Here is a 13,469-nt window from a genome sequence, read left to right as displayed (position 1 = left end):
GGCAATATAACAGTTATGTTTGGATAGCAAATTTTTTCAAAAAAATTTTTCGCTTGCATCATAAATACATTTCTCAATCCACCTTTTTATATTCCCAATCATCTTTTTATCTCACATATATCACATTACAAAAAGTATTACAGTAATTATTTTTATCCCAATTATTTGGAATAATACTCTATCCAACCATCCTTATCATTGAAAATTTTTCCTTTCAGGTCGGAACAAGGAAGGAAGAAGCCAGAAATGAATTTCAGATAATGAAAATTAACCACTATATCTTAAGGTTAAAGATGGAACTCTAACAGCATTATCTGATTTTGACGGAAAAAAAATCTCATAACACTAAATAGAACTTTGACTATATATATATACTAGGGGAAAAAACCCGCGCAACGCGCGGGAGTTTAGTGCTTGTAATTAGAGATGGTTAATAATTATTAATTGGTATTTTGTAGTATAAGAATTGAAGTATGACAATTTTATTATGTAATATTAAACATAAAAATCATTAGTCAAAATATATAATATGCAATGAAACATAATTATAAGATACGATCAACCACTTTGCATCTAACCTAGTTGAATAAAAAACCTACCTATATCGGCTCATGCACTTTAGGAATATTAAAATCTGTTATTTAGTTTGAATTTAATCTTGATATGAGGGCAATCCACCACATTATCTTGTCATACAAGTGAGATTTGGACAATTACATACTTAAAAAAATCATTGCTGGTGGAATTTCGGTTCTTGCAAGCCAAATTCTTGATTTTATATTGATTTTAAGGATATATCATCACGAAACCTCCATATTGACCAATCAATCAATTATGATTTATTGTATGGTTTAGGGCATATAGCAAAGAATCTCCTTCTCAATAAGGGTTACAATCACGAAACATCAGTTTTTGAGTTAATTGCAAAGATATACAACACCTAACACTCTAATTTAGAGAAATAATTACCTCAAAAAAGTACTAAAGCATCTTAATCCACTCAATTCAAGAAAATAATTAAAAGTAATGAAATACATACTTTAGATTTGCAGCCAAATAGTTTTAAGTAGATAGTTAAACATATTGACAAATCAAATGAAGTGAAAATTTGCCTAGATGGAATCATCAATAAAATAGTAAACGATTTGAAAATTACCATAACTAATACTCCCTCCGTCCCACTTTGATAGTCCTGATTTTTTTTTCACACAGTTTAAGAAAAAATAGTTAACTTTGTTGGAACAATCAATTTAGGTAACTATTTTCCTAAAATACCCTCACATTAATTAGAGTACAACTTTATGGGAACTTGAATTGATGGTAAATAAAGAATTAACTCTCATTAAATGAGGTAGGTTTATAGTAACAATAACTTACATTGAATAAGGATATTTCATAAAAATTAAAATACAACTATATTTTTCAATTGAAAAGTGGACTACAATTTGGGACGGACGAAAAAGGAAAACATGACTATCAAAATGGGACGGAGGGAGTAGTTAAAACAACAAAAGAAGTAGCTACAGTCTATAAATGGAAAATTTTATGATGATAAACTTATTTTAAACCACAAATAACAACTAACAAATGTGATCTCCTACCTATTAAGCTTGTTTAACATGGATAATTGAATTAAAACACTAAAAACTTATTGCACATACAACTTGCAAGATTATAGATTTCTTCAACCAAAAAGTAAATTGGTTAAAGAAAACATACCTATTGAGAAACAAATAGGTTGCATGATTGTGATGGAACAAAACTATAAGTAAATGAAATGAATTTGAATAGATGGGGGTTGCCATGGTAATGGTCAAGAAACTAAACTTCTCTACTAATTGGTATTGATTATGTCTTAACATCTATATATAATAAGTTTTGCAAATAACTGATGATAAAGGCTTTAGAAAATTAAAAGACTTGGATATTAATACAATTAAATGATTAGAAGGGTTTTTATGTAATTTCACTAAAACACAAGCTGAATTCAGTTGTACCCAATGTTGGATCGGATATCGAACACTACCACATGTCAAACTTAAACCTAGCTTTGAATGTCTGAAAGGACATCTAAGTAATTACAACAAAATCAAATTAACTACAATGACTCATATTCAATATTCTAATTGCACTTCAAACATTCTCGCGTTTCCAAAATAGTCCCACCCTTGCAGTTGAAATCCAAAGATCATCTTTACCCTAAACTCATTCTTATATAGTATAAGGATATATATATATATTACATTTCTAGTTGAATTAATATCTTACTATTACATTTTAGTGCATTTATATAATTGAAAATTTATAATACGAAGTATTCTTTCAGTATAAATATTTTACTTAGAAAATCTTTTAAATTGTGATTTTCAACTCTCTCTCTAAAGTCTAAATACTCTATCAAATCAAACTAAGGGCCTGTTTGGAACCCAGTTTTTTGGATAAGTATTTTATCTACTAGTTTTTTAACAACTTTTGCTACAGGAATCCCAAAAATCTTCTCAAAATTTTTTACCTACACACCTCAAAATACCCAAAACACACCAAAAAAAATTCCCTTCCCTTTTTTCCTTCTTCCTCCCCCATCCCAACCCAACATCACCGCCGGTTCCCAAAACACACCACCACCGTTTCGTCCCCCAGCCTGCGCGCGCGTTGCGGCTGGGTTGTGAGTCCGGGCTGCTTCTGGTGCGCTGTGGAGAAGAGGAAAGGCTGAGCCTGGGCTGCGTCTGGTCGCAAGCCTAGGCTTGCCATCGTCTGGTGCGGCTGGGCTGCAGGGGAAGGGCAGGGCAAAGGGCGGGGGGAAGGGGGAAAAGGAGGGCAGAGGGTGGCGGGCAGGAGAAGAGGGAAAGGTGGCGCAAAGGGGTGGCGGGGGAGGGCAGTAGGCGGGGGAAGGTGGAAAGAGAGGGCAGTGCGATGGCGGGGGAGGGGAGGGCAATGGCCGGGGGAGGGGGGAAAGGGAGGGCAGGGGGGTGGCCGGGGAGGGCAGTGGGCAGGGGAAGGGGAAAGAGAGGGCAGTGCGGTGGCGGGGGAGGGGGGAAAGGGAGTTGCTGGTGCAAGGTAACGGGGAAGGGGAAGGGGGAAGCAAGAAGAAGAAGAGATGAAAGAAAAGGAAAGAAAGAAAAAGAAAGAGAAAGAGAAAGAGAAAAAAAAAAAAGAAAAAAAAATTTTACCTTACAAAAACTTCTACAAATTTTTTTTAAAAACTTCTACAGTGCACTACAGTAAAGTTTTAAACAAACTCCAAAAAAACTCAGGTTCCAAACATGCCCTAAGACATTGAATTTGAAACCATGCATTCAATGAGACAGAAAAGGCAACTTTCTAAAGTTTACCATAAAAGGAACAGTGCACTTGAGAGTTGAGAGGGAAACGGGGTCGAAGGGGAGTAGTTCAGCCACAACCATATATATCCATCTTCAAATGCACTTGACTACCTTCCTACATCATTTCAAATATTCAACCTTTTCAGCTTTTCTTCTTCTTCTTCTTCTCCTTGTTCATAGCCAAAAAGCAGCCACAAAATGGAGGGCATCGAGCATAAGAAAGTGGACTTAAATGGCATAAACATGCACGTAGCTGAAAAAGGTGAAGGCCCAGTAGTCCTCTTCCTCCACGGCTTCCCTGAGCTCTGGTACACATGGCGCCACCAGATCACGGCGTTCGCCACCTTAGGCTACCGTGCCGTTGCGCCGGACCTCCGTGGCTACGGGGACACTGATGCTCCTTCTTCTATATCCAGCTACACTTGCTTCCACATTGTAGGTGACCTCGTGGCCCTCATTCAGTCCCTAGGCGTAGCCCATGTTTTCTTGGTGGCTCATGACTGGGGTGCCATGATTGCTTGGTACTTGTGCTTGTTTAGGCCTGACATGGTGAAGGCATTTGTGAGCTTGACTGTGCCTTTCCGGCCAAGGAATCCTAAGATGAAGCCCATTGCCGGCTTGCGGGCATTTTTTGGGGAGGAGTATTACATGTGCAGATTCCAGGTTTTTTTTTTTCCAGATGACCAAAAGCATTTAGATTTGAAATAAGCTTTTTAAGTATGACTCTTTTTTTTATTATTATTATTATTTTGGAAACTTTTTATGTTCGACTTTGAACCAAAAGGGGTTTGTTTCCATAGATCTATTTGCTTCTTGGACAATAGGGAATGAAATGAAATGGATCATGCGTCCACTTTGATTAACCTCTCACTGACTTATTTCCCGTTTGAATTGCATTTTTTGGGAGTTTTTGAGGGAAAATTACTATAAAAAATAAAATTTACGTCAGATAAAAAGATAATTAAAAATTATGTTGAACAAATATTCACAGAGTAGAACCACGAAATTTTTCAATTGAAAAATACAATCCAAATGGAGCCTTAGTATCTGCCTATGAAATCTCGACTCTTGGCCTCAGCCACTTGGGTTGGGTCGGGTAATGGTTGGGTGGTTAGGGTTGCCTTGTAAATCATTTAAGGGGATCATTTAAGGGGATCATTAATTCCACTGGGAGCAGGGTTATATCGTTTACAGAGTCCACCGGATATAGTTCGGAGATGGATGAACTTGGATATTGCCGGAGTAACTACCCCGCGTTTAGTATCTATGTATTGAGCTGCTTAGCTCTCCTTGATAACCAAAAAAATATATATATTTTTCTGTGGACATTAGTGTATGCTTATGAAATGTATATGTTAGAAAAATATCAAATCAACTAAATTACGGTTCACGAGATTCACCAATTTAGTTCACGGTGTCTGCTCAAAGAAAAAATTGTCATGTGACACCTTAATATTGAAAGTTAGGCTACTTGCCAGTACAATTGACTGGTGTACTTGTCACATGACACATCAAAAAGTTGCAAGATAGCTACTTGTCACCAAGAAGATTATTCATGATGTTTTATGTTATTTGAGGGGTTTTTTAGTTTTAGAAATCTGATTTACGTAAGGGAAGAAATTCTTGCGAAAGATTAGAATTTGTCCAAATTTGTGAAACCATGCACAATTCTTAAGTGAGAAGGAGAGGATAAATACGGATTTGACTCCTCTCAAGTGGATCCTGTCTCGATTTTCGACAATGCACATCTGAATGAATGATATGTGTCTTTATTTATTATAAATAAATGTGATCATTTTAAGCTCGACTAATTCTAACCAGTATTAATAAATGAGGACACGTATCATGCATTCAGATTCAGATGTGTACTGTAAGAAATGGAAAGAAAATCTACGGAGAGAAGCCAAGTCCAATAAATACTACAACGTGTATACTAGATCTGAACCCAAAGAAAAGGGCTATTTTATTATGGCACCCCATATTCTAGATTAATAACTCTACAAATGCAGACAAAATTATTTTGTCAGCAAAACCACTGCTCCCAGTAAATGAGACGTAGGCATTAAAGACGTAGGCAGGTCATATAATTCATTGTTTGTGGGCTATGACCTGTTGTTCGTGGTTCATAAGCATTTTTTCTTGAATGCCAATTCAGTCTTCTTGAATGCGCCGTTTCCATTACCTAAATTCCAGTTGCATTTATGGCCATAATTTAAGCCCTGCATCTCCCATATTAAAAGGTAAAAGCCAAAAATGAGAGTAGAGTAAAATGGTTTCATTCATTTTGTTTGGTTTGAATATGGGAAAAAAAAAAAGAACATTTGAAATTTTGTTTAGATTGAGAAAAGAAAAGATCAAGTGTTAATTAATAGGATAAGAAAAAAATGACTTTTTAAAAAAATTTTAGTTATTTTATCAGATGTGATTCTCTTTCATTCTATTTCTGCTCACTTTTGGATCGAAATCATACTTCAACAAAATAACTAGATCGTTTCCTTTCCATTCCCTTTCTATCCTTTTCTTTTCCTCTCAAGAATCAATTAAAATGAGCACAATCAAATCCCTTCAATTCCTTTCCTTACGTTTCTGTCCGACTCCCTCAATCCAAACCGTTAAAAACGTTTTAGATGGATAAATTTGTCGCATAATCTCTATCAAAGCTATGTATCATTGATTGTTATAACTATAGGTCTCCATATCCCTAGTTTAAGGTGTAATTGTTTAACACAAGTCCTTTGGACATTGGTCATGTTCATTGATTTCTCAATTTTTCCATTTGGCTTAATTGCAACATATACCCTTGAAATGTCACCTATTTGCACTATAGACCCTCAACTATCAATTTACAGCATCAAGTTGCACCACCATGCACTGGATTTGAATGACTTAGCTTGTAGAATCTGCACTTTACACTCTTAAATGCATGAATTTGCACTTTATGACTTGAGTATCTATGCCATGTCCTATAACACACATCTTGGTAATATACAACCGACAATAAAATGTTTATCGTTAGCTGTACGATTGTGTTTGGATTGTATTTTTCTAGATTTTTTGTAGAAAAATTACTGTAGCGATTTGATAAATGTGAGGTAAAAAGGTGATTAGAAAACGTGTTCACGGAAAATGTAGCAATTTTTCTTTAGAAAATTGCTGTCCAAACAAGGCAAGTATTTTCATGTCACAGGAACCTGGAGAGATTGAAGCTGAAATTGCAAAATATGGGAGCAAAGCAGTACTCAAGAAAATTCTTACAGATCGTAAACCTGGTCCTCCTTGTCTACCAAAGGGGAACCCTTTTGGGATTTCACCTGATACTGACATCAAATTGCCCGCCTGGCTATCAGAAGAAGACTTGAAGTACTATGCTAACAAATACGCCCAGAAGGGCTTCACTGGAGGATTGAACTACTACCGTGCATTGGATTTGTACGTTTTCTTTCTTGATGAATTGCCTTCTTGGTTTTCGTGTTCTTGTCGCTAGTCTCCATTTATGCATCCACATTCCAATTGTAGCAAATCTGGGATCATACTTGATAGACTTGTCTCAGGTGCAGTTCCCTCTTAAACCATTTGAAAACACTATTAAGTCCATTCTGTTTAGTTTTACACAGCAAAGTTAGAAAGAACTGAGCTCTTTAATGATCATCACAGTTTTATGAATGTCGTTAGGGAAAAAATTGGTCAAAATTGAAAAATAGTGAAAGATTAAACATGGAGACTAATGAATCTAAAGGATAGAATGCATTGAGAAAATTCCCTTGGCTTTCTTCCTGGTTTTAAAGATGGATTTTGCATTTCATAGTAATCTTTCCACACCGTTGCAGAAACTGGGAGCTGACTGCAGCATGGACAGGAGCACAAGTGAAAGTTCCTGTGAAATTCATAGTCGGAGACTTGGATATGGTGTATACCACTCCAGGGACACAGGAATACGTACATGGTGGCGGCTTCAAAAGGGACGTGCCATTCTTGGAAGAACCTGTGATAATGAAGGACGCGGGCCACTTCCTCAACCAAGAAAGAGCTGAAGAGATCAACCATCACATCCATCATTTCATCAAAATGTTCTGAGAGCTACTTGTGGTAATATGCCCTGCGGTTCTGCAGAGTGGCAATTGAACATTTAGAAGCTTGATTTTCCGCTAGGTATTCTCAGTAATGTCTGTTTGCTGTTCCTGCTGCAGGATTTCCTTCTTTGATTTTTTATTTTATGGTAAAGCTTCAAGATCATTCAATTCTTACTATCAATCATCCATTGAACAATTCTGTAACGCTTTGGATAAGAATCCAGTATCACCTGTATTTTGCAACGTCAAGCACTTGATCTAAGATCTATAGGACCATGAACCCAAGAGCTAGTCAGATCTCAGCCAAAGCTGGAAGACTGACAACTAATGCTAGGTAAGGAGAGAAACAAGCTCATCAGGTTTGCCTCACCACTAGGTTTCATGTCAAATTACACTTCAGCACCATGTAATCATTACCTGAGCTCAGAAATTTGTCTTGAGTAACTGTGAAATAAAGATGCATCCATTCTTATCTCATAACCTGTTGGATAAGTACTCCACGTAGAACTAATAAAGCAAACCCAAGACAATTATCAAAAGAAGATGGCCATTGGAGCTTCAACATATAAGGTAGGCTTGTCTCTCCAACAAATTTTAACGGGTTCCAACTTCTATTTTCACGATTTCTCGAAAATTTCTACATTTTTTTGGCTCAACTATGCAACAAAATTGAAGAGATGACTAAAGTTCAGCCTCAAGATGTTTGAGGACCAGCCCCTGCTTTAAGATCCACACTCAAGAGGGGCATAACCTAACATTCATACAATTGTTATACATTTTCAGAACCAAAACCTGTAAACCCTCCAAGGCAGAAAAAAGGGTCTCAAGAAAACTCTGACTTTACCACCAGCATCCAGATTAACTGAAAACTATTGCAGAAAAGAAGCAGCTTTTCTAGCAGGTAAAACTTATTCATTTTCTTGCAAATTGGACATCCTTTGACCGTTGTGTCAGCTCAATCCAAACGCTCCATCTGTAAATACACTTTGAATTAATGCCATAGATACCAATTTGCATAATGAAATGTAGCTAGCAGAACAAATAGAAAAAAATTTTCCATTTGATGAACAAATCAATGAACTCAACTTACTTAACCACTTACAATGCCAAAATCTAAAGAAACTGCTGATAAGATGCAATTCCGATGGTTGTAACATTCATGAGGAAATTTCAAGAAATACAGAAAACCTCCAAAAGATAAATAAAACCACCTTAATGCTTTAAGAGACCAAAGAAATGAACTAGAAAAGAATATACCTTCCAGAGTCCATCGTTAAGATAATGCATATTATCCACACCAATTCCTTTATTGATTGACCTTCTACAATAGCACAGAATAATTTTTAAAACATAGTGAACGTACTCACCAACATAACATGATCAAAACGAAGAAAATGCAAAGTGAAAAAGGAAAGAAACATCAGAGGACAGTCGAAGTTTCCTAACAGCTTACAACAAACTTACATATCTTTAGCTGACATTTTAGTAAAACCAATAGCGAGAGCATGTTGCTTTCCTTCAGCCATTATAGCCTGATAATTGAAGTCAACGAGTCATAAATTTTAAGACCACAATCAAACCAAAATTGATACAACTATGGCACAACAGCACATCGAACCAAATATCTTTATATATCTAATTAGATTATAGAAATGGACATGGTAAAGCAATGAAGAATATGATTCTTGTACTTACCACAGGGGAATCTGCTTCCACGTCATCATCCAAAGCACCTCCAGGAGACGTAAGCCCAGGACACATAATATTCGCACCAGATAGGACAAATTTAATCGCGCCCCTATCAACTTGGAATTTTTTCATGATATTTGGATCTGTGAAAGAGAGAAATACATGCAAAAGTAATTATAGACTAGTTTTGACAACCCTTAGACTATAATGATTTTGATGCCACAACTTGCTCAAGGAAACATGTTTAATGTGCAATATTAAATTTTTTTACTCCAACATAATGTAAACAACACCTGTCCCCTAATGAAAAAAGAGTTTTAGAAAGAAACTTCTTCTTGAATCAGCAGATAAGTGCAGTTTTGATCAGAAATCCCTGCAGAGTAAAGCAATAAGAAAAGAAGAGTTCCACTCTGCCGATGGAAAACAAGGAGAAAACATTTACTTCTCAAGAGCAAACTACTAAAGGTGCTCATAAGTTGTCAAAGCATTTTCCATATCATCCAACTTAGCCTCCAGCACTAGTAATCCTGAAACTGTTCAGCATTTTTCTTTTTCTGGTTGAATGAGAATCCTTGAGTACAGTCTAAACTTTTGCACACTCAAGGCAACCAGCACCACATTCAAATATATTTGTTTAAGCAGCTAAAAACATAATGAACCTATTGACTGTACTATTGCTGCATACTTGTTTATGCATGCTAATGACAGGTGACTGCAACGCATCTCTCAGCCACCATCTCTCTAGGGCTCTTAAACTGTTCTGTTCTCATTTCAACTGTGTATAAGTCAGCACCAGTTGAAATCTGGTTTTTATTTTTACATTTTTTCTCTTGATGTTGAAGCACTTTTTATGATGTCTTTCTGTCATTCCTTCACAGTAATCCAAGAACAGTTAACATCGATTATCTGAGGATTGAACAAATCATGCTGGATGACAGAACCATTCCATATTAGTGACTACAATTTCTTGAGACCCAAAGGTGGCAATCAACATGACAAGGTAACACCACACTAGATTATCCTGTGAAGATAAGAATTTTTTACACACAAGTACACAACTCACTGGGATATATAGTTAAGCATATAATAAATGGATTAACACAACTAAACTTTTGTATCAAAGTATGATGTGATCTATATAAATGACATACTACATTTTCTTTTCGTACATAATTCCACAGAATAGGTACAATGGTTCTCCTAAGAAACTGATGTGTACATGACTCAGTTTGTGGTTCGACACCATTGTATTTTACGTTTAACAGCATTGCTTACATATCTCATTGCAGGTAAAATTACTTTTAGTGATCTCATTGTTAGTATGCAAAATGCAGCAGGGAACCCCAGTGTTACGCTTCTTTTTTTTTTCTTGGTAAATTAACATAATGCTGGATGATATGTCAGCTAGCTGGTTGTTGAAAGCAATTAACCAAACAGAAACAAGATCTTCAATATGAAAACCAAATGGTTCACAAATGAAAACTAAGAAGGATGACTGCTAGAATCAAACTCTCTGCATCCCAGCATTTTGCATCTTATACTAGTTTTAAACTTGGACCTGGACATGGATTGAGGACCATCGCCAATCCAACCAAATTACCCAATAGATCTTAAACAAGACATTTAGATGCAGGTTTTTTAAGTATGATATCTTATAAGCCTTTCAAATATTCAAATGTAGATTATTAAACGAACTCATCATTGCAAATGGACAACTTCGTAATAAATAAGCTACATTCTGTAACTTTGTAAAAAAATGTGCTACAAGTTTTCAAACTTACACAAGCTTGATACATATCTTCATAGTATTAAACCAGATTCCTGGTATAGACTACAACTGCTGACATTCCCTGGGGCAATCATTTGGAAATTTTAAAGGAAATCAGTGGTGGATTATATTTCTCTCTTTCTCTCCCCCCATTCCCCACTGCATATTGAGCTTCTATTCCCCCAGGAATACAACTGACTTACCATGCATGTTGAGACATTGTCAAATCAACAGGAAACTTTTTAGCCTAAATACATGATAGATGGCAATGTTTAGAAGAAATTAGAGAAATGGGGTAGAAACTATGTAATGAATGACCGACTTACATTGATGAAGAAGTCGAAGAGTAGGCATGTACGGTCCATCACGTATATTGAAGAAAAGTGGCACATTGTTCACTATAACAAGATTCAGATGATTTGGGCTTACAAACAGAAAAGAAAGCAAAAGAAGAGTAGAAAGTTAGATTCAAGGTCATAATCTAATTGATAAAAGGCAGAAGTAAAATACAAGGATTTAAAGATCATTGAAGAAAAGAAAACCATTTTGCAACTATTAGGGGGGATTTCTTAGGAAGCAAATCGTCCAATACTGGTTCAAGTCCTGGATACTGCAACAAAAAGGATTACAAGATTGATAAGTGCTAGAACTAAAGTGAAAGTACAGAGTAATGTGATAGGTATAGCCCTAATTAAGACCTCTTCCGCAATACTTTGGCGGATTCTGCGTTGCACAGATGCCTTTACTTGGTTTTGGCCAGAAACTTCTTCGGATGTGAACCTGCAAAACATTCAAAGGAAAATACCCAAAGGGTTATTTTACTCTGCATATTAGTAACTGCTAAAGAACAAGACTGCAGGACCTGAACTCCTCAAACAAGTAACTTGAACATCATTAACATCAACTACAGTTTGTTTGAATTTAATCACAGAGGACACAAATGGTGTTTAACTCAATACAACACAAACGGTGTCAACCTTGATATATGGCAAAAGTGTTGCAAACCAACATAAGCCAGAGTTTCTTTCATACACTTGTTTAGCCATTATTCCACACAGCGAAGGAATAAAAATTCAACTTAAATGGCAATTTGATTACATGACTCCTACTCTCCTCATTTGCCTAGGTCCTGAAACTATTCACCTCATTAGTCCTATTGCCAGGTTGATTAGAATTTCATTTCTTCCACCTAAGGGTGAGGGTGGACCAGGGACTATAAAAAATGAATTTGAAAGGAACAAATAAAATCTCCTTCAACTCAGCAGACGAACAGCCATACAGACTGTCAATAGTTCATATAATCCCTTTCTCCTCAAAACCTTGCAACTTGAATAACAGTGATAGAATAAAGTTAAACTACTACACTTCCAAACCGGTATCTCTTCACCTTCACTTTCTTTCAAATAACTTTCCTCAACAGCTTATATCCGTACTATATGAAACACCAAAAGTGTCTCGAGTATTTCAGGAAAACATGTTTTTGAAGCTCTTACACAGTTCATCACCCTTGATATCAAATAAAAATCTTCCTCGCCGCAAAAAATCTGTATCATATTTAATGTCAAATTTCGATTTTTCAACGATAAATGCTATCTATCTTCCCTACTTATCCCAGAGAAAATCCTTATCTAAGCTATTCACTGCAACAATTAATTGCTCTCAAACCCCCAATAACCTTACAACCCAGAAGCCCAACTCACAAGATGAATCCCCAAATCTAACAATAACTTGAAAACAACGAACAAACAAACAAAACAACAGGCAGAGATAATACAACAAACCCACAAACTAACACACAATACACAATTAAATCAGCAAAATCACGAAATGGGATTCCAATTGAAAACCGAGAGTTAAACTACTTGAACCCAAACACAAACCTTAATATCTACATTGGACAAGTAACCCTTCCCCCCAACCCAAGAAAAAATGAAAGAATTTTGCAGCATAAATTAGTAATCAGAAGAATCTAAGAGTGTCAGAGGAGGAATAACGAAAACTCACTTCTTGAACATTTTTTGCTCGATTTTCCGAGAAAGACACAAGGGTTTAAGCTGAGGAGGGATTTAGTGAAATGGAAAGTATGTGCTCCTGAATTATGAACAGAGCTTTATATGAATGGCCTCGAGTTAAAAAGTTAAAACAGCCGCGTTATGACCAAGCTAAAGTTGAATCCAGAGATCGTGGTTAGTGAGACACCAGTATAAAGCTCAAAACTGCGAAAAAAAAAATTTCAGGAAACTTCTTTCTTTTTTTTTTTTGTTTTTTGTGAATAAAAATTTAGATAGGTTGGACTCCAATCACTACCACAAGCTTAGGAATGCCATACCAAAAGGAAAAAAAATGGAATTCAATATGCTTCTTTTTTTTTGTTAATAAAACTTTGAGTGGATTCGATTCCAATCACTATCACCAATCAGAAAATATCATACATATAAAAGTTTTTATAGATCACTCGTCAATTCTCACATGAGCTCCCTTACAAAACCTCACATGAGTAAAGGAATTCGAACACACGTAACATTGTGTTCATTAGTGTTGCATATTTTAATAAAAAAATATCACATGTTTATTTTGAATTCAAACACAATAAATTATAAATTTTTTAATGAATTTTCA

General features: G+C 35.9%; 2 protein-coding genes across 3 annotated transcripts; one reads left to right on the top strand and one right to left on the bottom strand.

The window, feature by feature from the left end:
* The first annotated feature begins 3,386 nt into the window (after nucleotides 1-3,386).
* LOC113732898 (epoxide hydrolase 1-like) lies at nucleotides 3,387-7,655 on the top strand. Its single transcript, XM_027258933.2, has 3 exons — nucleotides 3,387-3,986; nucleotides 6,511-6,752; nucleotides 7,151-7,655. The coding sequence occupies exons 1-3, from the start codon at nucleotides 3,522-3,524 to the stop codon at nucleotides 7,395-7,397; spliced, it is 954 nt and encodes a 317-aa protein (XP_027114734.1). The 5' UTR covers nucleotides 3,387-3,521; the 3' UTR covers nucleotides 7,398-7,655.
* Nucleotides 7,656-7,923: 268 nt separating this feature from the next.
* LOC113732899 (uncharacterized) lies at nucleotides 7,924-13,042 on the bottom strand. 2 transcript variants are annotated; one of them, XM_027258934.2, is made up of 8 exons: nucleotides 12,855-13,042; nucleotides 11,549-11,630; nucleotides 11,393-11,460; nucleotides 11,177-11,274; nucleotides 9,089-9,225; nucleotides 8,858-8,925; nucleotides 8,651-8,714; nucleotides 7,924-8,366 (listed from the first exon to the last, which is right to left on the bottom strand). In XM_027258934.2, exons 1-8 carry the CDS (start codon nucleotides 12,863-12,865, stop codon nucleotides 8,349-8,351), a joined length of 546 nt encoding a protein of 181 aa, XP_027114735.1. In that variant the 5' UTR covers nucleotides 12,866-13,042; the 3' UTR covers nucleotides 7,924-8,348. The 2 variants fall into 2 exon arrangements, with proteins under 2 accessions (XP_027114735.1, XP_027114736.1); XM_027258935.1 differs by lacking the exon at nucleotides 12,855-13,042 and having other exon boundaries at nucleotides 11,549-11,641.
* Nucleotides 13,043-13,469: the final 427 nt, after the last annotated feature.

The sequence above is a fragment of the Coffea arabica genome, chromosome 2e (assembly GCF_036785885.1).
Source record: "Coffea arabica cultivar ET-39 chromosome 2e, Coffea Arabica ET-39 HiFi, whole genome shotgun sequence".
Classification (NCBI taxonomy): domain Eukaryota; kingdom Viridiplantae; phylum Streptophyta; class Magnoliopsida; order Gentianales; family Rubiaceae; genus Coffea; species Coffea arabica.
Note: the sequence above shows the minus strand (reverse complement) of the source record. Positions and strands in the feature narration are given on the sequence as shown.

What these genes read in the sequence shown, in the direction of transcription:
- LOC113732898 (XM_027258933.2), top strand. Translation starts at nt 3,522, where the DNA reads ATGGAGGGCATCGAGCATAAGAAAGTGGACTTAAATGGCATAAACATG. An exon ending in ATTACATGTGCAGATTCCAG is followed by an intron (nt 3,987 to 6,510) that starts GTTTTTTTTTTT and finishes TTCATGTCACAG; the next exon opens with GAACCTGGAGAGATTGAAGC. An exon ending in TACTACCGTGCATTGGATTT is followed by an intron (nt 6,753 to 7,150) that starts GTACGTTTTCTT and finishes ACACCGTTGCAG; the next exon opens with AAACTGGGAGCTGACTGCAG.
- LOC113732899 (XM_027258934.2), bottom strand. An exon ending in GCCAAAGTATTGCGGAAGAG is followed by an intron (nt 11,461 to 11,548) that starts GTCTTAATTAGG and finishes TTTTTGTTGCAG; the next exon opens with TATCCAGGACTTGAACCAGT. An exon ending in AAAATGTCAGCTAAAGATAT is followed by an intron (nt 8,715 to 8,857) that starts GTAAGTTTGTTG and finishes GTGCTATTGTAG; the next exon opens with AAGGTCAATCAATAAAGGAA.